This window comes from Botrytis sinoallii (assembly GCF_014898435.1).
Source record: "Botrytis sinoallii strain Bc 23 chromosome Unknown BSIN_008, whole genome shotgun sequence".
In the NCBI taxonomy this organism is placed as follows: Eukaryota; Fungi; Ascomycota; class Leotiomycetes; order Helotiales; family Sclerotiniaceae; genus Botrytis; species Botrytis sinoallii.
In genome coordinates this window covers 1,639,862-1,662,756 of record NW_024066035.1, presented here as the reverse complement: position 1 = coordinate 1,662,756, position 22,895 = coordinate 1,639,862, and the positions used below count along the sequence as shown (strand labels likewise).

The 22,895-nt window shown below is 41.1% G+C and overlaps 8 protein-coding genes across 8 annotated transcripts; 4 read left to right on the top strand and 4 right to left on the bottom strand.

The window, feature by feature from the left end:
- Positions 1 to 1,104: 1,104 nt before the first annotated feature.
- On the bottom strand, positions 1,105 to 1,933 carry EAF02_005477 (uncharacterized protein; the record flags this gene model as incomplete). Its single annotated transcript, XM_038901525.1, has 3 exons — positions 1,105 to 1,151; positions 1,241 to 1,286; positions 1,427 to 1,933. 3 exons carry the CDS (start codon positions 1,931 to 1,933, stop codon positions 1,105 to 1,107), a joined length of 600 nt encoding a protein of 199 aa, XP_038758865.1.
- Positions 1,934 to 2,950: 1,017 nt separating this feature from the next.
- EAF02_005476 (uncharacterized protein) lies at positions 2,951 to 3,803 on the bottom strand (the record flags this gene model as incomplete). The annotated part of the gene is made up of 5 exons (XM_038901524.1): positions 2,951 to 3,015; positions 3,069 to 3,329; positions 3,380 to 3,509; positions 3,623 to 3,635; positions 3,790 to 3,803. 5 exons carry the CDS (start codon positions 3,801 to 3,803, stop codon positions 2,951 to 2,953), a joined length of 483 nt encoding a protein of 160 aa, XP_038758864.1.
- Positions 3,804 to 4,318: 515 nt separating this feature from the next.
- Positions 4,319 to 4,964, top strand: EAF02_005475 (uncharacterized protein; the record flags this gene model as incomplete). Its single annotated transcript, XM_038901523.1, has 2 exons — positions 4,319 to 4,358; positions 4,415 to 4,964. The coding sequence occupies 2 exons, from the start codon at positions 4,319 to 4,321 to the stop codon at positions 4,759 to 4,761; spliced, it is 387 nt and encodes a 128-aa protein (XP_038758863.1). The 3' UTR covers positions 4,762 to 4,964.
- A 1,037-nt stretch (positions 4,965 to 6,001) lies between these two features.
- Positions 6,002 to 8,156, bottom strand: EAF02_005474 (uncharacterized protein; the record flags this gene model as incomplete). The annotated part of the gene is made up of 2 exons (XM_038901522.1): positions 6,002 to 7,764; positions 7,823 to 8,156. 2 exons carry the CDS (start codon positions 8,154 to 8,156, stop codon positions 6,002 to 6,004), a joined length of 2,097 nt encoding a protein of 698 aa, XP_038758862.1.
- A 3,478-nt stretch (positions 8,157 to 11,634) lies between these two features.
- Positions 11,635 to 12,348, top strand: EAF02_005473 (uncharacterized protein; the record flags this gene model as incomplete). Its single annotated transcript, XM_038901521.1, has 2 exons — positions 11,635 to 11,883; positions 11,944 to 12,348. 2 exons carry the CDS (start codon positions 11,635 to 11,637, stop codon positions 12,346 to 12,348), a joined length of 654 nt encoding a protein of 217 aa, XP_038758861.1.
- A 2,871-nt stretch (positions 12,349 to 15,219) lies between these two features.
- On the top strand, positions 15,220 to 16,772 carry EAF02_005472 (uncharacterized protein; the record flags this gene model as incomplete). Its single annotated transcript, XM_038901520.1, has 4 exons — positions 15,220 to 15,316; positions 15,365 to 15,429; positions 15,485 to 15,896; positions 15,946 to 16,772. 4 exons carry the CDS (start codon positions 15,220 to 15,222, stop codon positions 16,770 to 16,772), a joined length of 1,401 nt encoding a protein of 466 aa, XP_038758860.1.
- A 1,165-nt stretch (positions 16,773 to 17,937) lies between these two features.
- Positions 17,938 to 18,869, top strand: EAF02_005471 (uncharacterized protein; the record flags this gene model as incomplete). The annotated part of the gene is made up of 3 exons (XM_038901519.1): positions 17,938 to 17,983; positions 18,035 to 18,469; positions 18,523 to 18,869. 3 exons carry the CDS (start codon positions 17,938 to 17,940, stop codon positions 18,867 to 18,869), a joined length of 828 nt encoding a protein of 275 aa, XP_038758859.1.
- Positions 18,870 to 18,938: 69 nt separating this feature from the next.
- On the bottom strand, positions 18,939 to 20,527 carry EAF02_005470 (uncharacterized protein; the record flags this gene model as incomplete). Its single annotated transcript, XM_038901518.1, has 2 exons — positions 18,939 to 19,467; positions 19,539 to 20,527. The coding sequence occupies 2 exons, from the start codon at positions 20,525 to 20,527 to the stop codon at positions 18,939 to 18,941; spliced, it is 1,518 nt and encodes a 505-aa protein (XP_038758858.1).
- Positions 20,528 to 22,895: the final 2,368 nt, after the last annotated feature.

Sequence of the window (22,895 nt, the reverse complement as noted above, 5' to 3'; positions counted from 1 at the left end):
AACTCAAAGCATCAGAAGCTTCAATATCATAGGTCCGGTAAAACATAACCCCAATATCACCTCTAGTAAATAGATTGAAGTGGATCGAGTAAATGGCAATAAACCCACAAATTTTGTATTCCCGATAACATGCCACAAACCTTGAGGCTTATTGTGAACCACTTCATTGAATTTGCACATGGAATCGCTGCCTATCTACTTTACTCTACCGTTCCAAACCGCACATAAAGCCCAGCACGAATTCACACGTTACAATGCATAAAACAAGCTCACTCAACTACCAACTATTGACCAGTAACACAACGCCCATCTAATCTAATCTGCACAGGTGCAGGAAGACGCATGAAGAAACACAGAGTTCGCAAGTTTTACTACGGACAAGATTGATATGTGATGAAGTGTGGTGTATATGGTATTCGGAGTGTGGTGGGGAGATCGACTCGAAGAAGGGGAAGAGAAAAGCTTGAATATGTGATGAGCAGGTGGAGAGGGGAATGGAGAGGGGAATGGAGAGGGGAAAGTAGCTCGGTGAAGAGATAATGAGGGGTAATGGTGAAATGTATAGTAATCATTCAATAATTGAAGATTCTTGGAGCGTTGGCAGTGAGTGAAATATGGAGTGAGATTATGGTAAGAAAAAAGATGTTATTGGAGCGGGGATATGCATTCGGATCCGAAAGGGGAGAGTTTTGGTCGAAGATAAAAGCCGTCTGAGAAGACGGGAAGACCACACATGCTTCTTGTACGATTCAAGTCGGGGGAGCCGATATCAGATCCGAGCTCAAATAATGCAGCGTCGTTGAGCCGCTGTGAACTTGCTGATACAATGCATTGTGTTGTCTCATACCTCACAGCATCTGCATGGGAATCTTTCTCTGACTTTCGCCAACTTTGCTGCATATAGATGTTCTTACATATTCTGTGTTCCAAATGGCGTAGAGGCATCTGTTTGATGCTCACAATAGGATTGGATACCATACATGGTATTTGAAGTTTATCATCTTGCATCGGAAAGAGAATTATGACCAGATACACGACTCTCGGAATCTTAAAATACACTTGTGGATTTATGTCGGTATTCAATTCTCCAACTAACAAGCGAGTTTAATGAGCCGCATCATCAGGGCCGGTTAGCTTGTTCCTTTCGCCAACTGTGAGGCCTGTTAGTAAAGAAAAGAGAAGCAATGGATTCATTGGAAGTAAGAGGATAGACGTATGAAAGATGCATGAGGAGACCTACCATCAAGAGCTACCAGAAATCTGCTAACACAATTGTATGCTGCAATCTATATTTCAAATTTAGCTTTCGCTCTCAGCTTCAAGACGCATCTGATCCCCCTGGTCTCCACTCCACCCCTTTTCACAATACTCCCAGCAATTCTCTCCTCAAGATTCTGTGTCATCTCCAAAGGAAAATTCAACCTACTGTACCCGTCAACTCTACAATTTCCTTTTGATCAAACCACTTTTTCAAATCTTCGAAAACCTCATCCGGTACCCTAACATTCCTAGTCATCTCATCCGTATACTTAATCACAGCCCACTGTTTCGCGCTCAGTCCCTCTGCATCTCCATTCGCATCACCATTTCCCTCCCTCTCACACTTTTCCCTCTTAAGTGTCTCCATGCCCTCATCACTAACTCCTCCTTTCTTCGCCAACGGCGCGTGATGTCCCCATTCATACCAAGCCGTGTTACAGATAGCCACCCTACAAATCGCTATCTCCCTAATATCATCTGCCAGGCTCGTTTGTGTCCTGACTGCTCCAAGGAATGAGTTCCAGCCATCTGCAACAGGGGGACTGTGCAGTAAGGTCAAGTCTAGTGGTTGAAGAGGTCGTGGTGCGCGACGCGCTTCAACACGTTCAATGATTGCGCGGTCAGAGGGAGAGGAGAAGGTTGGGGAAGAGGGGTCAGCGTATGGAAGACGCATTTTGGTGTGTGTGGTTTGATGAATGAGGTGGAGTTGCGTTTGTGTGGGGAGTCGATGGTATCGAAAAGCTGTTTGCTTGATAGTTTGAGAGAAAGAGACTAGAGAAATGGGAGATTTGGCATGAAACTTCATACCATTGAATTGAAACTTGGGGAGGATTCAATACAACTACTTGTGGCTACAGACGTGTTATATATATAAGTTGCACCTACATCACACTACCCCATAGATGTGGGGTTGAGCCGGCCGACATGGGAGAATACTTTCCCGGGAGTTTTAAACGGCAAATGCGAACGGTACCTTCAAATCCAGAAATGGTATATTATGTTCACGCCGACAACGTTACTATGAACAGCTTTATTCGACGGGGATGGGTGTACCAATTCCATGTCATCGGTAGGTATCTTGTAGTTTTATAGATCCGCCATCATGTATATAATATTGTAACCTTACACTTTTGTATCTTCATTTCCTCTACCTTAACCAAAAATACCTCACACCCTTGGAATCTAAGTAATGTCTTTTCAAGGGATCTCATGTTTGTGACACATGGGTCGGGTTTATAGTGACTACAAGCTACAAACTAGGTTAAGTTTTCGTAGCGCTTAGATTGTTGGATCTCGCCCCCAAAACTCGGGCGTTGCATCAAAATACAGAATCTTTAGACATGTCACAACTTTCAAATACTCAACAGATTGCATACGTGAGGTTCTCTGTGTTGAAATGAAAACCCAATACCATATGATTGCTACCAACAATAAAAACTACTAGCATACACGGTCAATTTGACCCTCCTCCACCTCCATCTCTACTTCTAATGCATGTCGGAAACGCCGAAATTTGTGGAATAACAACAATACATATATTTTTAGCCATGAATTGTTCAATTCAAAGCTTCCATCCCGAATCCATCCTCGACGGCCATCATTATAACCCATTCATATATTCACAGTTTGTTGCAGAAGAGAGGTGTGCGTTCAGATTGTCTCGAGGCTCTCTCTGTATGAAGTGATGCGTTTAGCATGAAACATCCAGAGATGCCTTGGAGTTCATGAGAAGAGCAACAATCAATCCGTAAAGACCTGTTAATCATATCAGTCACTGTTTAAATTAATAAAAGAACATATAATCTTACCCAAGACTTCAGCGAAAATCAAAATAAGAATCATTCCGACGAAAAGACGTGGTTGTTGTGCTGTTCCTCTCACACCTGCATCACCAACAATACCAATAGCGAAACCAGCAGCCAAACCAGCAAGACCAACACTGAGACCAGCACCAAGTTGAATGAAACCAGTATATAATGCGAGGTTTTGTTTGAGTCCATCGGAAATCAAGACTGAAACGACGAGACCGTAGATACCGATAATACCAGCCATAATAACGGGAACAATGTCTGTGTAACACATTAGTAGGACTCTCAAAAATCCGATGAACATGGCTCACTCTTGACGATCAAATCCGGTCGGAGAACACCCATTGCGCAAATACCAACACCAGACTTAGCAGTTCCGTAAGCAGCACCGAAACAGGTGAAGACGATGGCGGATGTGCACCCCATGGCGCCGAAGAATGGCTATGCATTGATTAGCATGATGCGTTGATACAGATAATGATTTCAAGTTGTTGGATATCGAATCATCGGTTGGTTGGAAAGCACATCGGAGGTGGCATTCGAGGGAAACTAACCGCGTAGACGGGACTATCATTATTGCTGTCAGTATTTGAATCAAGGCATGAAAATAATCGCGATCATATATATCAGTGCCAACTTTTAGAGATTCTTATCTCGAATGCAAGGCAGGTAGGTAGGTAGTAGGAGCGGGAGGCGTCAAGGAGATAGTTTGTTGACATACCAGAGATCAGACATTTTGAAGGTATTAGAGAAGGTGTTGCTTGGATTTGAAAAGGTATATGAAGCTTGAAGAAGCTTTTGAGGAATTGATTGAAGATTTGGGTTGATGAAAAGCTGAGCTTGGAGAGTTGATGGATAGATGATGATCAGTGATTCAAGGTGGTTTGTACGAGTTGTTTGATGAGGCTTCTCTGGCAAGCTTAGCTTTTCGACCAATCAAGTTATGGATTAGCGCGTAACGTAAGCGAAGCCTTTTCGAGGCACCCGATAAAGATTAATCTTCAGAAAAAAATGCCAGAAGATTTTCAACTTCATCACTACCATTTTTGCAAATCAACCCACAGGGCGAGCCAACGCAAGGAACCCTGAAAAAGTATTTCTAAAGAAACCCTTATCATCGCAGTATATCCTCCAACAAATTGTACGTACTTCCGCCGGTCCAATTGGGTCGATCGCAAAGTCTTCAATTCGATGAGGTCAAGTTCTAACATTCTCTTCCACAGTATACTCAATTCCAAACCAAAATCACAATGGCTGAAGAACAAAACGAATCCGCTGCTTGGCCCGTCGGTAAGAATTATGCAGATACTCTACGACCTGCATTTTACTAACAGGTTACTTTTCAGCCGACAGCACTCTCTCCCAAGAGATCCTCGATCTCGTTCAACAAGCTCAACATTACCGTCAATTGAAAAAGGGAGCCAACGAGACCACCAAGACCCTCAACCGTGGTATTAGCGAAATTGTCATCCTCGCCGCCGATACTGCCCCACTGGCCATTCTCCTCCACCTTCCTCTTCTCTGCGAAGATAAGAACACCCCTTACGTCTACGTACCATCCAAGACTGCTTTGGGACGTGCATGCGGTGTTAGCAGAGCTGTCATCGCAGCAAGCATCACCACCAACGAGGCATCCGACTTGATGGGCCAAATCAGAAGCTTGAAGGATAAGGTCGAGAGACTCCAAATCTAAGCCCTGAATTGGATAGTACATTGACTGGCGCTACACCTTAACTGCGTGATGGCGACAGGCATTGGCTTAGGAAGGAAAGAATCTATGAGTTGAGGATAGGCAAGAAATTAAGCTTGTATACATAATTACAGGTTACAAATACAAATCCATGACTGGGAAACAGACTCGAACATGTGATGACTTTGACATTATTGGTTCTTTTTTTCATTTCTATCATCGATTGTCAAATGAGGCATCGATGGAGTCCTATAGCCCAATTCTCATTCTGACACATTATCTAAAAGCTCTGGACGCTCTTTGGATTTATTCCTTGTGAATGAAAACTCCGAAAGATTCGATCCGTTACAAATGTACAGGAGAACAGCTCGAAGGGCCATAACCAAGACTGAGAACATCATAAGTCTAGAAGCCTACTAGGTATGCCAAGTCAGTTTCATCCATAAATGCGTAATATCTTTCCATTGATTAATTCCAATGCAATATCTCACGCAGATGCAACTCCGAAATCCCCACTTGAAACATTGACGACCATTCTCTAAAAACTTTCAGACTAACACCTTGGAGTCCATATTTGGGTTGAACTGATAGCTAAATAGTGAATGACATCTCGTTGTAAGAATAGATAGATTTCATAGCTCCTGGGTTCTTCGATAGAAGTTAAAGGTTTGAAATTGCGTGACTATGTATAATTTTGATACCTGAAAGTCTTCGTAATCACTACGAGCATTCGATTGTATATTCAAGAAGTAGATTTGGTGAAGTATTTACCGCCTAAATTGGTTTAGAATCTTTCCAGCATCTAGGTAGTCATATGATTGAGGTTGGGGTTCTGAGCAGATAGATAGCGCTTCCTTGATAGGAGGTTATTGATTATTATGTACTGACTATCCTGCGGTTGTGGTCGATTCTTCGCCGGGTCAAGACTTGATTAATCTTTAGATTGATGGCATCTAGTCTAGTTTTACAAACTCAAAGTACTATGGCAGTGACGGCTATGAGTTTGTGGTGCTTTTGGTACAATATACATGTGTACAGGAACAAGATATGTCATATTCGCACTAATTGTACTGAGAATACAATTGAAGACGGTCAAATTAATAGTAGAGATTCTGTAATCATATCTCTACATCTTCTATTGTGTATAATCCTCTACCTGTGTTATGTAAAAATGCTTGACGCTCCCTCTCTAACCAAACCCCGAATGTTACACAATGATATAATACAAGCACACTAACCCTCCTTACAACTTACTCCTGAATCTTTCCGTCTCGTCGCTCTTGACGATATTATCGTTATCCGCATACGGATCAACGGTCAGCCCGTTCAACGGATTCAACTGACTAGCTCTATAGAACATATCCTCGTAAACCTTTCCATCCTTTCTACCCAGCGAAGAATCAAGTTGCCAATCGGGGAATGCCCATGCATCAACTAGACGTAATGCATGTGGTCTAATCTCTCCCAATAACTTCATGACGCTCTTGGTTCGTGCTAATTGGATTTGTCGCACGGTGACAGCAGATGAGGAATAGAATTCTGATGCCTCTTTCTCAAGAGTATTCAGAGCATAGAGACGGTAGAGTTTGTGGAGGACATCAATGGTCTCGGGATCAAGCTCGTATCGGAGAGACTCGCTTTGAAGAGCGTCGTAGAAGTTTTTGACGACGAGGTATTGAGAGTGTGCAGTGCTGAGGCGCCAGAAATCAACAAGGAGAGAGTTCCATGATCCCTTTTCTGCGTCACGATGCTTCAGGGCTTCAAAGGTCAAGAATGATGTTCTCCATGCAAAAGCAGCGACAATGTCACTATCTGAGCCGAGAACATCGTGAGCAGCACCCATATCTTGCTTTTGAAGGAAGGTTGTGAATATTTTAGTTGTGTCGTTGTTGGGGGCATTTCCCTTCAACACGGCGCGAGCAGATTTGAGAAGGTATCGAGCTACTTGCTGCGTGAGCATGTAGTTGTCTCCTTCCCAAGTGGTTGTTGGAAGGTAATCAGCATACCAACTTCCGATACCACTGAAGCTTGAGTATCCATGACCACCACAGGCTCTACGGCAGACCTCGAGACCTTCTGCGGCTGTAGTACTTCCAAGAGCTTTGAGACCACACGATGTAGCATGTAGATCTGCCAATAAATCGCTCCCCGAGTTGAGTTCCTCTGGACCGGCGCCCCTGCTACTATCAGAAGCATTGGTAGCATTCTGTTGCATTCGCTTCTGATTATCTTGGTACAGCCCCATCATGGCCTTTCCAGTAAAGTGCAGAGCAAATGTGGCTGCAAGCAATGGCAATAATCGATATTGTACCATTGTGTAGTTAAGAACCTGGTTCTCCCCAGATGCATCAGCTTCAGCATCCCGATCTTGAAATTGCCGTCTGACAGAGGCATATCTTGTTGCGATGGTCACACCCCGAGCTAAAACACCACCCGATTGAAGGACGATGGTTGATCGGACCCAAGTCAAAGTGCCGTAAATCAAAGATGGTGAAGATGGCTTGACGTATTTGTTTGTTTCAGGGTCGACACTGGAGAATTTGGCCAACATATTAATATGTGGGATCTTGACTTGGTTCAATAACAGGAATCCGTTGTCCATTGTATTGTAGCCAAATTTAGGCCCAATATCTCCCACATAAACACCATCTAATGGCTCATGGGTTTTCATGTCTCTAATCTGGCATACGAAAGGATGTGGGCCGTATGGCTTTCCAGCAATAATCAGTTGTGCCATAACCACAGCATGATTCGCAGTCCTTCCTAAAGACCCGATCCACCATTTTGACGCAGTGAGATGTGGCGAGTGAAGAATGAATGTCTTGTCTTCGGGATTCCAGGTAGCAGTTGTCTCTAAGCCTCGCACATTCGATCCATGTCCCAATTCGGTTTGTGCATAGCATCCAATTGCCTTGTAGTTCTCGGCGGGTTCGAGGAATAATTTGTGTTGTTCAGGTGTGCCTTGGCCACGCAGGGTGGTGAGGTACATCGAAGCATGAAGCCCGTCTAAACTTGATGTTAGTATTCTTTTTGAAAGGTGTTGAAGGTTTTGGGAGTTACATACAAGGAGTCGGCTCGCTAATGAGCTCATTTGCCACCTGATACTCCTCTTGATTCCAGTTATGCTTGACTTGTAGTTGACGAAGTCTCTTCGCCCTTGCGAGAGAAGTCTTGAATCTATCTACTCGACCATCAAAATAGTTATTTGATTTGTCGAATATCTTGTCGGCTTGCAAGATCTTTAATATACGTTCTTGACGCTCTAATACCTCTTTGGTGAATAAAAAGTTCGAGAGCTTTTCGACATGTATATTAGACTTCTCCCTTTCCACCTTGATAAGCTCAGTGCCTTGCGGACCGGATGGCTTCAGATCTTTGACCCATTGTGGAGGTGACATTTTGAACGATTGATATAGAGAAAATGGTTATGATGGTGGGAATCAAAAGTTATAAGGGATCCTTTTGTTCAATGAAATCGGCCCTCGGTCAACAATAGTTTCGAAGGCGTTTGGCACAGGCGCCGGTATTGATGAGTAGAGTTTGGAGCTTCCTTGACAATGGGACCCGGATGCCGAGGTACAAATGCGGGCTTTTGATTGGTAAGAGTCTGTGGAGCAAATAGGGGTAAAATGGGGTTCTCCATTTTGATCTCCATACTTTGAAGGACGAAATTATGTGAGAGCGTTAGATTATTTGAAAGGAAAACGGATTAACGTGGTTTATCACCGAGTGGGCCATATCACCGAGTGGGCTACTTTTACCTCAATTCGCACTCTTTATATTCAATATATGTTTTATTAACCATTTATTATGGAATTTATAAATAAAGAAGTATATTTATTTTTAATCATTAAAGCTTTTCAAAAAGATAAAAAATTAAGTATTCGAAAGGTTGCTAAGCTATATAATATATTTCGTATAATAATCAGCTATAAAATGAACGGTTTAACTCTATATATAGAGATTTGAGCGAATTGCTATAAAATTACAGAATTAGAAGAGAATATGATTATTGAATATATATTTGATATAGATTCAAAAGGATTTCCATTCAATATTAAGAATATAAAAGATATAGTGAATTATATTCTTGAATTGAGGGATTCGAAATGTATTGGAAAGCTTTGGGTATATCGATTTATACAATATCGAATTGAATTAAAGATACATTTTAATTATGTTTATAATTTCCAAAGAGCTTTTTATAAAGATCCTAAGTTTATTAAAAATTGATTTCAAGTGGTTATAAATATATAAGCGAAATATAATATTTTGAATAACAATTTCTATAATTTCAATGAAACAGGCTTTATGATAAGGATTATATCTATAGTAATAATTGTTATTAATATCAAAAGATATAACAGAAGTAAATTAATACAGCTAGGCAATCGAGAATGGGCTATAGCAATAATATGTGGAAATGGAAAGGGTAAAATTATTCCTTCATTTCTAATAGTTTAGGGACAAGTTCACCTCTTCAATTGGTATATTGAAACTGATCTTCCTATGGATTAAGCTATTAAATCTATATCTAATGAATAGACAAACAATGAGACAGGTTTAGAATAGTTGAAACACTTTAATAAGTATATTAAGAATCGAAGAAAGAGCAGATATCGAATATTGATATTAAACAGACATGAAGCTATGGAGCAAAAGCTTTTTAGATATATTATAAAGAGAATGATATTATATGCTTGAATCTATTACTGTATTCAAGTTATTTAATTCAACTACTTGATGTAGACTGTTTTAGGAATCTGAAATGTTTATATAGTGGTTAAATTGATAAATTTATTAAGGCATATATTAATTATATTTTGAAGATTGAATTCTTTATAGCTTTTAAAGCTGTATACAAAGAATCAATCATTTCTTAGAATATGAAATCAGGGTTTAGAGGAGTAGGTTTAATATCTTTTGATTCTGATACTATACTTTCGAAATTGAATATTCAAATTCATACACTTACTCCCCCCTCTTTTGATCTAAATCAATGGATCTCTCAAACCCCTTATAATCCAACTGAAGCTCTTTTTCAATTAACTTTAGTGAAATCTCGAATAACTCGATATCAATCAAGCTTTCCTATATCTATATTCGAGATTATATTAGCTTTAGCTAAAGATACAAAGAGATTAGCTTATAAGAATACACTTTTGAGTATAGAGTGTCACGGATCGCACCCAATCGCAGCTGCGATCGCTCACGTGCGCGCTTGCGCACGTGCACGATCACGTGTACATAGCTAGTATATAGGAGCGCTCTACGAGCGCTTTGCTCCCGATTCTGTAGTTGTAGATTCTAAGGATAAATTGTACCCTGCTCTCGCAGTTCTTCTAAGGCAAAGTGTCACATAGAGATTTGTATACTTCGAAAGGCAAATAAGGTATTAAGCAAGTATCGATATACAAAAAAAATCCAATTATATTAAAGAAAAATACTTATTGAATAAAAGGCTCTTGATATATTATCTTAACAAAAAGTTGATATTCAGATTCAATATAATAAGTATCAAAAAGAAAGGAATTCTAATGGGAAAGCACTTTCTATTTGGTATTATAATAAATACGAAAAGATAGATCATAATATAAGAACCTATCAAAATAATGTAATAGATCCTAGATTATTAGATTCTTAATAGTTTTAATCAATTAATTCAATTGTTGTTGAATAATATAGGTTTGAAGATGTGAATTGAGGTGAAAGTGGCCCACTCGGTGATATGGCCCACTCGGTGATAAACCACGTTATTATATCTTCATCATTATGTAGCGACGTCCTCTGAGAGGTACTTAAGACACAGACGGCTAAAACACACCGTTTACACTCGAACAGGGCTATTGTTGGAAATGCTATCATCCTATTCGTTACAATTTTCATCCTTGTCTGTTTGTACATCTTAAAATCAACCACACACATCTGGTTGAGAAGATCATCAGAATAGATCAAGAGTTTTATGAATATATAAAGCAAGCTGTTTGACGTTGGTGTTGAAGTTGCAATCTCCTAATATGTTGGCAGGCAATGGACGGCATAAGTTGCACACCAAGCTACGAAAATGTCTAATATATAAGTCTCCAACCAAGCTATTTTCAACATTCCAATTCAGATTTAACATTCAAATAGCGAGACAAGTATATATAAAGTATACCGATGACTAGATGCTTGGTGTCCCGTTTTAGTGTGTAGTTTATTTTATCCACGTGGAGATTAATACCGGGAGACTTCTTGAGACGAGGTAAATCTTGAATAGCCAAAGAGGAATAGCCGCCATCTCCTACCTACTGCCTTGAAGCCAATATTGCAACATCTTTCGGATTCATTATTCGCTGTGATAGAGTTGCCGGTGGATGGTGAATCCGCGAAATATTTTCAGAAGCCGTCAACAGGTTGGAAAGTCGTGCCATCGTTCCTTCTGTTTTGAGGGCATACCTTCCATTTCTTGTTGCTTGTGTAGGCAGCTTTAGACATTTCATTATATCAATTTCGAGATGTCCATACATCATGTTCATCATTTCACCCTGAATCATATCTCCGTCTATTCTCATATCCAAATGTCACCTCAATTTCTATTACACCGCTGGATTCAACCTACATTTGCTTTGATGCTCTTATTTCAAGTTATTCGTGTATATTTAAATTACTATCGTCTCGATGCCAACACTTCCGCAGGAACCGCAGCAAGCACACCTGAATCTCAACCAGGATCCATTGTCATTGGAGCCGGTAGAATCTCAGTTGACGTCTGATCCAAATGAACCCAGGCCTTGCACACGGAAGCTGGCCTCAAGGTATTGCATAGAGGCGTGCATAGAGTCTTTAAGCTGGCGTGGATGGCTCTGTTACCTTGCTTGTCTGCTAGTTATCATTATGATAATTGGAATTGTCTGCAGCGCCCATGTATACTATCATGATATGGGAGGGCAAGGTTGGCTCAAATTGAAGCGGAGAAGTCAAGAACGATTTGGCCAAGTACAGAGCTTTTCGGAAGTCTGTCTGCCATCAAGACAGTTGGAACACTACAATCCGATGTTCGCGTTGAGTCCAAGAATGCCAGCCACTGTACCTTGGTACACCTGCGGGGATCAGCAAAACAGTTGTGAAGCATACGCTCATCCAGTGAGTTTTTGTTCGAAACAGAATTTTCTTTCTTTGCTGACCACGTCTTCTTTGCTACAGGAGATTTGCTGTCCTCAAGGCATGATCTGTCGACCTACAACTCACACGACTTCAGGTATATACTGTTGCAATGGAACGTTATCACATTCCAATTGCCGTCTCTTAAGAGCGCATGCAAGATGTAGGCCCAATTACTTTGAATGCCCAGGAGACATGGGAGGAGGTTGTTGCCCTAATTCGACAACTTGTTACAGAGATCAATGTATTCCGGTGTTCAAACAACCATCCCCCGTTCGGCCGTCAAATGGACCAACAGTGACACCCTGGCCAGCTGGTCCAGTACCAAGAGAAGGGGAAATAGCGCAAGGATCACGTCTGATCATATCGTCATTTTGGCGTGCTGGTTATCCTTTTTTGGCGTTGGGTTTCTTAGTCTTTATTGGTGTCATGATGGGGATGCTCTGATAGTAGTTTGAATACATTGTCACGCATAGAACTATTGATGGCGCCAGCGGAATGGTATAGTTTAACAACCAGTAGTTGGCGAATCAAAATTAAGAGATATTACTGTTCCGCGAATTCAATGAACGGCAGTTGATGTGTGGAATTACTGACAGAGCTAGTCGTAAAATTTGAGATATTGATTAAGTCGGTTACCCTACTTTTGGGCCACCCTTGTTTTGGGCTACCCTTTTATATCAAAAATCATTTTTTGGCTTATTGATATTTTCATTAATATATAATATAATTTATTGAAAATTTAGATATATATAATTCAGATCGATTTAAGCTTATTCTGAAAAGTCTAGGATTTTAGGATTTTTCTGAATTGAGATCCAGAGTTTTAAAATATTGATTTTGTGATTTATATAGAAATCATATTGTCACGGGATCACCTCTGGGAGTATTCAGAAGCTTTACCGCTGAGCTAAACGCCCAAAAGACTAGGAGGTAGAACTGGAAGTTCTACCTTACTCTCACATATATAGCAGGACAGGACAGGACAGAAAGGGCTTAGTGTCACCCCGTGACACATATACAGATTTAAAACTTTTATAAAATCTTAAATAACTTTTTAACAACAATTATTAAAAGAAAACTATATATCTTTTTAAATTTTTTAAACTTAAATCTATATAAAAATTTAAAAAAGAATTCAAAAAAATTAACAGATATAGAGATATAATATATAATGAGTTTAGAGTAGTATAAATAATCCCTGTTATTTTAAGGATACTTCTTTAAATATCTATTTATAGGAAATTTTCAGTTTTTTTTAAATCCTCTAAAATAAGTATATTTTAAACTTATAATAAAATTTTATAGTTTATTTTTAGCAGTTTTTTTGAAAAAGTTATGAAAGATTTTACAAAATTTCTAAATTTATATGTGATTCCTATACAAATTAAAAAATCGATATTTTGAAATTCTAAATCTCAATACAGAAAAATCTTTAGAATCTAAAAATTTCAGAATAAACTTAAATCGATCTAAATTATCTATATGAAAATTTTCAATATATTCTATTCATAAATAAGAAAATGAAAAATTTCATTTTTGATATTAAAAGTAATCGAAAAGTGGTCCAAAAGGGGGGTGGCCAGAAAGTGGGATACCCGACTTAATCATCTTTTGTAATTAATTAACCGACACTTGACTTTTCTCATAATTTCAAGAGCCTGTCTTTTAGCCGTTCGAGAAGGACAGACCACAACGATCTGTCTTCGAATCTCGTTGGATCGGAGATTTCCTTGATATACCATGTACATAGCCACTTCCGGACCATTCGAGGCCGATGAATCCATCCCAATCTGCATGGTTCGCGGCGACGTGGGGCTTTGTGTGCATTGATGCAACGATATTCCCTCATCTGTTTTTTCCCACTTAACCACCCCAAAAAATATTAGACGAGGCACAAAAAGCCTCAATCTGTCAATCAAGGAAATTATACACTGCCAAGGCGTCTCAGAAATGTATAAACAGCCGTCAACTATCGAACTGAAATGCTGGACAGCGCTTTCTCCGATGGCAAAAAGAGCCTCAACTTCATAGCCACATCTCTACCTTCTGTTCAAGTATTTTGATCACCGTCACATTGACATCCTCCATTGGCTTTGGATGATCACTGTCGTGTAAAAATGAGGGTCTTGCGATATTAAGTTATGGCGATCACTTCGATGTCGATGCTGTGTTCGTTTATCTCAACATCTCAAGGTTGATCCCGATCTAGGTGGATATCGAGCGGCACAATTGTACAATTTGAGATACTTTTGGCTTTCTGCTTCTCTATTGACGTGATCTTTTCGCCAATCACTGTTCAAAGTCTTTTCAATTCATGATATTGTGGCAACCCACCAAAATACTGATAGCCGACGGATGACCTGGAGAGTGGAATGGATGAGTAAAAGAGCTAGAACTTTTTCATGGGAGTCTAGAAGTACTTTGAGCTGTTTTCTGGACGCCATCATAACAGTGGCTACAGGGCGTTTTTTACTACATGAATTGAAAAGACTTGCGACGAAGTCAGGGACAAGAAAGGATTCCTCTTTTGGCTTTTGACTTTTCGGATTTACACATTTCTGAGACTAACAATTCATAGATCAATTTCCACGAGTCAACCGGGGTGTGCTACCAGTGTGCACGGCTTTCACCCCATATGCAGTGCGACTCGGCCGTGGGATTTGTCGGGCTCGGACATCATATGAATGGCAAAAAAGAGCCACACATCTTCTTCGATTGCTGTCTGTCGAGCCCTGGGATCTACGAAGAACTGTTCATCAAGAAGATCATCTAGATTCGGCTGAGCCAGGAGCCCTTGCCAATATTACCATGTCACTCATTTTATACTCATACTCGCTTCATCCCGCGGAAAAGATTTTATAAGGGTCGTACTAAGATATTTCCACTATAAAACTGGTATTGGTAACCTTTAGCAGCTTTCGCGGTGCGCTTTGTTGGGCCAAGACACCATTCTATGAGAAACTAATCAAGCCTGATATTGACTCGCCCCCCATAGGGCAGTAGGCTTCGAAAGAAAACCCAGGTACCGGTAAACTAGAGCGATTACCTTGATTATCTTGAGAAGCACTCGGATATTATGACTGGCTTCTTCTGCACTGAAGCTAGGGGCAGTAGTTGCCAATATGCATATAACACATAGCACCTCCACCTCCACATGGCAATATGCAGTGTCTAACGTGGGTGCCATCTTTACTTCTTTTTACATTCACTTGGTCCGCCCCCTCATACATATCTCAATTCAAAATAATAAGTTACTTTTATATCTCATCTCCTAAAACGCGAGCTATCTTACCAAAAAGGTAGACGCTTCTAACCATGTCTCTCCTATTTTATAAAAGACCAGATTATACCAACAAAGTAAATGGTCCTTTAAATGCTACGGAATGTCAGCGATATGCTGCAAGAGCGAAAAGTGAGTTATACCTGTCTCATCCAGGTTGATTTGACTAACACTCACCAGATTCTGAACGTTCAATTCCACCTGGGCTACGGTTTGAAGACGTGATTGAAAATCAATCTCTTCCAGTAAGTTTGAAGTCTCTCCATTGAACAATCAGTCTTTTACTGATATTCATTCTAGCCATGCTCCCTGAGTGACTTCATGGACTTCCTTGTTTATATTGAGCACGACGCAGAGAATCTTCAATTTTACCTGTGGTACAAAGACTATGCTCGTCGATTCGAGGCTCTCTCAGATTATGAAAAGAAGCTGTCTCCAGAATGGGTACCGGAAACAACTGAGCCCTCTGCTCTTGCCAAGGACGCAGAAAAGAATGAAGGCAGGAGAAGAAACCCACCAATGGATATTTCGGACTTCAACGATATGGCCGACTTCGATGCGGATGTTAAGTCTAAGGATGGCCAGTCTCATACCAATTTATCGAGGGCCGATAGCGCTCTGGGTAGCCCAACGGCTCCTTCGGTTTTATCAAGCAGTACGGGAGGACGCTCGGGAGAAAAACCAAGTCAACCAGGTCTCAAGTGGCAACCTTGTATGTTCAGAATTTCTTGAACAATAGGATTAGTATTAACTTCATTTAGTCACCGTTCAACCTATGCGAGAAGAGGTCAACCGTATAATGCGACACTATCTCGCTTTCAATTCTGCTCGGGAACTTAACCTATCTCACAAAGACCGCGCTTTATGCCTACACGCCCTTCAACACACCACCCATCCATCCGCCTTCCTACCAGCTGTGACCATAACTGAAGCTACACTTCGAGGCCAATCACATCCGAATTTTATTAGATGGTCTATATGCAACGGCAATAAACCTCGCGTCTTCTTCGTCCGCACCATGGGTGTCAGTAATACAATATTTGGGTTTGTGATAGCGATTCTATTGACGTTATCGAGCGTTAGTCGGTGGTGGAGAATCTTTGCGGGCCTGCAATGGTTTCTAGGAATTAGTTGCTTAATAGCAGCCTACAAAGGTCTTTGCTTGATCATGCATCAATCGCACAACCGTAACCTACGGCCCTGGGAACAAATTCTACAACAAGAAGCCGCCGATGAGGAAAGTGGACGGCACTCTTTTGAGAGTTCATCGGAACGACGATTCAAAATGACGACTCGCACAGGCGACGATCATGATAAGCAAAGCGATGGGGTCACAATTTCTGAAACTTCGACTATGTCGAGTTTTGGCCCGAAGAACGATGTGCAGGAATTTGAGGAAAAATGGAACAAAATATACAAAAAGAAGAACTTGGTGAGGAAGATATTCGATAAGACTACTTGGACTCAAGATGAAAACTTGAGGTTCTTACAAGACAAGATTGTGATTGGGGCTCTCGCTTGGAGTTTGATTATCACGGCGCCGTTAACGATTATATTTGTCGCTTTGCCAAAAGGAAAGTTTTATTAGATTTTGCAGGGATCTGAAAGGTACTAGGTACCCTTGCATTTAGTTCAGGATCAGATGCTTTTGTATATGTTTGGATCGGTTAAAACTTTTCGGTACACTGAGATGATTTTCTTCTATACTTCATTGGGACCAGGCGGGAACTCTGACATTCCTAACCCCCCAAGCGGGTTTTCTTGTAAATATATTAAACGATTCATTACTTCATCTTCCCAAAAGCAATATGACTGCAATTTGATGATTCCACAGTGGACAACCGTGATTGTGATTGTGATTTGAGAAACACAAATGGTAATTTAGGTTTTTCCCAAACACGGGGAATCCCCAGTGGAGATTTTAGCTCCCGGTGAACTTTGCCTTGGCGTGCAGTATTTGGAAGTTTGTGGTCTGTGCTTTTCAAACCTTGGGGAAGAACTAAAAGATTTGATTTTGCCTCTTACATTCACCATCCGATAGGATGTTTGTTTCAGCAAGATGCGGATTTAGTAAACAAGTTTCTGCAAGTGCATTGAGTCGCGTGTTACTATGCTGTGAATTCGAGGTGGGCTGTGTGGCAGTTACGCTCGTGAGGATGTTTTATGTGCTTGGTTGTATCTATCTACCGGTACTCTTTTGCTGTTTAGCAGCATTGAACTGCTATTTGCCAATGCAAAATCTCACTACATGATACATTCAGCCAAGCACAATGTCTCGGGGTTTCCTCAAGAATATCAATTGATGTAACACTACTCGGTTGCCGGATTGGGAGTCTGCGGCTCTCAAGTCATGTCGAATCAAGTGGTCCTATAATATTGACAAGGCGTTGTATTCGCCATGTCGATCCCTACGTTTCTTAAAATTTGGCTTCGGGTTATAACAGAAAGGGCGCAGTAGTACAATAGGAATTAGCAATGATAACTTGTGTTTTATTGCCACCAATCAATCAATTTTCCCTCACGGATTATATATCAAGAGCGCAGTCGATATGCTTAGCCTGTAAGCATGCTTTAGTTTTAATTGGTATAACTTATTCTCCAAGTGATATTTGGGCGTTTGAATATTGAATGTATCTGCGCCAGTGGTTGAGGATTCTCAGGGTGTTTGGGGGCCATGGAGGATGATAAGAAGGTAATCTTCGTCTTACAGTTCTTTTATCCTTTCTCGGGCTTGCCTTGAATGGCATTCAAAAATGGGTACTTCAACCGTGGTCCCAGCTGCGTGTTACAGTGTTTGTAGTATGAGGATTATTTTCCTTATAATCATGTGATGCTAATTTACTCATCTAGACAATGCATACGTCGACGCGTTGAAAATTGGCAACGAACCATCACTGTGCTCAAATTCGCCATTCAACAAAGATTACAGCTCTTGCCAGGAGTGCGTTGCAGCAAATAGCTCAGACCCAGCTGCGGTGAACGAGGAGTATTTGGAACCTCAATTTCGACGGTTCTTTCAGTATTGTGCGTCACTAAACGCATCCTCGATAGCGTCGAGTATAGTAGAGAGTACCACAGTTGCAACAAGCTTGAGTGTCGCCTCCTCACTCCTTTCCTCGCTCCCAAATTTCACGACTACTTTTCTGAGTTCTACTTCCACTCCCTCGGGGTCACCATATGCAACCATCACAGCAACCAATACCCAAGATATCTCATTATTCAACGGAAGCACAATTACCATCACATTTTCTAATGTAATAACATTATGGACCCAAACAAGTTCCAGTAAGATAATACTGATAGTGCGAAATGCGGCCTACTAATTGCATTCCATTTAGCTTCATCCTCTTCCCCAACAAGCTTACAATCTAAATTGACACCTGGCCATGCGCAATTTAACGGTATAGTTGTTGGCTGCATTTTTGGCGGACTTTCAATTATTGCCTTTGGGATGATCTATTGGAAGTTTTGGAGGCACCGGCATTTGCGAAAATCAAGCGTCGGAGCTGGAATTGGTGATGAAACTGGCCCTGAGAAGGCGCAGTTACATTCAGACTGTATTCCTCCCAAAACCCCCGAAGAGATTGACGGGGCACCAAAAGGCCCAGTCGCAGAATTGCCAGCTATAGAAGCTGTTGTAGAGATGCCAGGGAGCGTCAATTACTTGCCCAGAGAGGTTGAGTGACTTCGAGTGGTTCTGTAATAAATTTTGTTTTGGAGCCTATTGTAATACATAAGTTCATGGCGCATCAGTTTACCCCAAGTCATTCAAAAGTGGATTCCGAATTACCGAGTAGCTCGTTTCCGTGGACGTCGGATTTATGGGCAACGAATCTAATTCGTGGTACTCCGTGGCCTCAAGCTCATACATCTCTTGCCATGGGTCTGATAATTCAACCGGTCGCTCCACGGTCATGAGTTCGGGCATATTTTCATTCCTGGTACGACGATTAGATAGAATATTGAATGACATCGGTTTCGTGGGTTCGAAAACGAAACCCGATCTCATACGGTTTTTGACGAATATTATCATGCAGATAATTAACAGAATTCCAAATATTATGGAAGGTGCGAAGAAGATAGACGAAGAGCCATGTCTCGAGCCAATGTTTTCCGAGACTGGTGCATATTTAGTCCTGGGGCTGAAATCAAGACATGCAAGACTCCCCCCAGGAGTATCGATGGATCCAAGCTCTGATGGTATTTGACTACAATTCCAGGTACCATTTTTCATCGCGCCAAGAAGCGAAGCAGATAAAGTCTTCAAGGAAGGCAATTGTAGTCTGTTGAAATTAGTACAGTGACGACTATGTAATTTCCCACGGGTAATACTCAGGGATTGATCAAAACATACTTTGTGAAAGTGCCATTTATCACAGCCAGTCGACCACGAATTTCCGCCAAACTCGTTAAATCGACATGTGTCAAGTCTTTGCTACCCGAGATCTCTAGATCTTTATCGACACGTGTCAAGACTGGCATATAAATATTCTGCAAGTTTCTGTTTCCTGTGATTTTAAGCGATGAATTGCCAATAGGTGTGTCGCTGCTGTTGTAAAAACTCTCGCTATGCTCCAATAATGCAATACGTTGCAGAAGTGGTAAGGATACTGACCGCAAATTGTCGTTGCTAGTAATCTCGAAATTTTCCTGGACATACTCAAGTTTCGGAGCTAAATATGACGAGAAGTAGTTAGCTGCCAAAATCAAGCTTTGGCAAAATTCCAAAACTGGCATGTGTACTTCAGTAGCTCCGTATATTTCTCCATTAAAAAAAGTTTTAGCAGAAGAGTAGACTTTCAATGAAGGATCGGAAGGTGGAGCTTGAATGTGAAAATAGCTTGCATTGGAAAAATCAATCAGCTTGAGGCCCGGGTTGTCGATTGCTCGAACAGAGTGAACAGCGCCCATGTTTGGCAGAAACCCTGACGCAAGTCGCACATTTTCGATATTAGCGTTTTCCACCACAACAGTTTCTGGAAATTCGATCTTCAGAGGAGAGGATATGTTTTTGAGGTTCAACGTGTGCATAGCCTTTAGCCGAGGAAAGCTCCAAGAGTTCGGTATATCGACATTAGCAATCGTCAAGTCGTGTGCTATAAACCGAAGCGTCGAAGAGGAAACGCTCCAGAAAGGGGGCCCCCAATAACCAGATACAATTGCTCCAGCCACCTGAAGGCCTTCTAACAATATATGTTCGTTTTTGTCAGTGTCGGCCAAAAATATACGGCCAGGAAAGTATTTGCATGCCGAAACTATGGATGCTTCAGCTTGATCCGCGACGTTGAAAAAAGATCGAGAACATATGCTGCCATCCTTGGGTTCTGCAAGACAAGTCACCATTTCAGTCAGCATGAACTGTGTCGTTTGTTTGGGGTTTACGTACGATTAAAATTCCACATGCCGTGAGAGCTCCCTCAGGAAACGACCAAATGCAAGGAGAAATCAATTGATGCGAAACAATAATATCAAAAAATGGCAATACTGGTACCACAACTAAGTAATTGAAAAAACACCTATACTAAAAAAGCAATCGATATGGGCATTGCTGATAGCTTACTTTGTTGGGGGCTATTATTACTTGCTATCTTCGCCGCAGTCATTTCAAGCATACATTTCTAGGTGCAGAATTTCTACATAATTCTCCTATGGCTTAGCATATCAGGCTTACATGGAGATGGGCTTTGCCAACTACTTCAGTCTTCTCGCCTTCTATGGTTACCTAGGTACTGGCTGATTAACAGTTCAACCGCTAATTGGTAGTTTCATCAAGTCATAGAGATTTTTAGGGTTATCTATATGGAATATTAGAACTATCTTTTTGAAGTAAACTTGGGAATGCTACCCTTAAAATATCTAATGATACGACAATACACTTCTGAAGATCACGGTGTTATATTGAATAGCGCCAAGACACTGACGTAAACGAACTCAGGTAACTAAATGGAAAATGTCCCCTTGTGAAAATTACCTCTCTACGTAGAAGAGGCCACACTACTCATATTGACAAGAAAAAGGAGAACAAGAGATCGATATAATGGATTCACGGCGAAACGCCGTGAGATTCATTGTCCTAGATGCAGTCTCTAATCGACACCGCTCGTCAACTATCAACCAAATGCTAGATGCTAGAAAGCGCTCGGTGTCTGAGATTGTGTTATCATCGTCGATTTACGTAGGGCTGTTAACATACTTGAGATATTCGTGATATTTTGGATGCCGAATGAGAAGTAACTGTGCTCGGCTGAAGGAATTCGAGAAGTTATATTATTCGACTCGGATCTGATCGCGTTATTATCAAAGGAACTACTATGCTTGAAAACAGGGACTGGAAAGTTTTGCATTTATGCCAACTGATAGAATATCGAAGTGCCAGACTATGCTTTGAACGAACATCTGATGATGAAAGTTATGATCACGAACGAAAGCCATTAGAACTTTATCTGGCAACATTGTATGAGTCTGAAACAGGCGACAAGAGGTTCATAGAGGTCTTTTTAATGGGAATGAACTGTACAAAATAAACAACTACTATGTATGACACACAAGACATGTCTTCGGTGTAAAAGATTATATAAGAGTAAGTAATCAAGTCATCATATGAGACTACTCACATTATGATAGATTTTTCGCCGTCGCATAGCAGCCAACCTAACTATATGTCACGTAGACGCTGTAGCACATAAAATGTGTGAAAAACACAAGTAAATTAGAGAGAATGAATGAAAAAAGTGAAAAGGAGGCTCAGCCCACGCCGCTGCCATCAGGACCAAAATTTCCAAATTGTTATTCCCCGCCAACCTTGTCCGTCAAACCCACATACATCATCTGAGAATGTGACCAACAACGCCCTGCTTTGCAGCTTGCGCACCCACACCTCATATTTTCCTCGTAACTTGCGAAATTTTGCTACTTAAGAAGCGGCTTGAAAGTTAAACACTTGGGAGTCGGGACTAGGATTGACAGATTGCTAAGCTACCAATGCAGTACTGTGAACGAACATGCAGAATGCCCCTCGTATTGTGGATCTTAATTTTTTGAGCCGGATTTCGTTCCGGGAGTTGAGTTTGAGTGGGGCTCTGTCTTTCCTCAAATACCCAATGACTTCCTTATCGAGGTCGAGTGTCTAATCACGTGAACTACACGTGATTAGTTGCAGCCAACGAGATTGGCTAAGCAATTACGTACAACATGCAAATGCATCTTGTACGCACAAAATCAAACAGACAGAACGGACTCTGAGTGGATCAATCATTGCTGCGAGTAATACTTCTTGATCCACTTGCACTTTATATACCCGCCGACACAAGGGCTGATATGGAGTGCTGAGAGGGATGCATTACATCGTGACAGGATTAGTGTGCATGCATTTTGTTGGCTCGATGTCAAGATTGCTAAATAGAGAACGAAGGGCAGATTAACAAAAGCAAGCAAGCGGAGAAATAGATGATCGTAAATGCCTGTTCAAATGGGGCTTTTACATGGTAGTTCTGCCATGGGTGACAGAGGGTTGGAGGGGGACAAGACGATTGATTGGAACGATCGTCTGTGCGACGGCTGCAGATAGCACGGACGGTAAAATAGCTGGATATAAGCAGAAAGGGTGAGAGAGGCACACAAGTAGCAACGGAAGGTGTGATAGAGCAAGGGTGATGTGCCGCCTTTGGAGGGAAAAAATAATCGGTCGGTGGTCGAGTCGTCGAGGACTTGT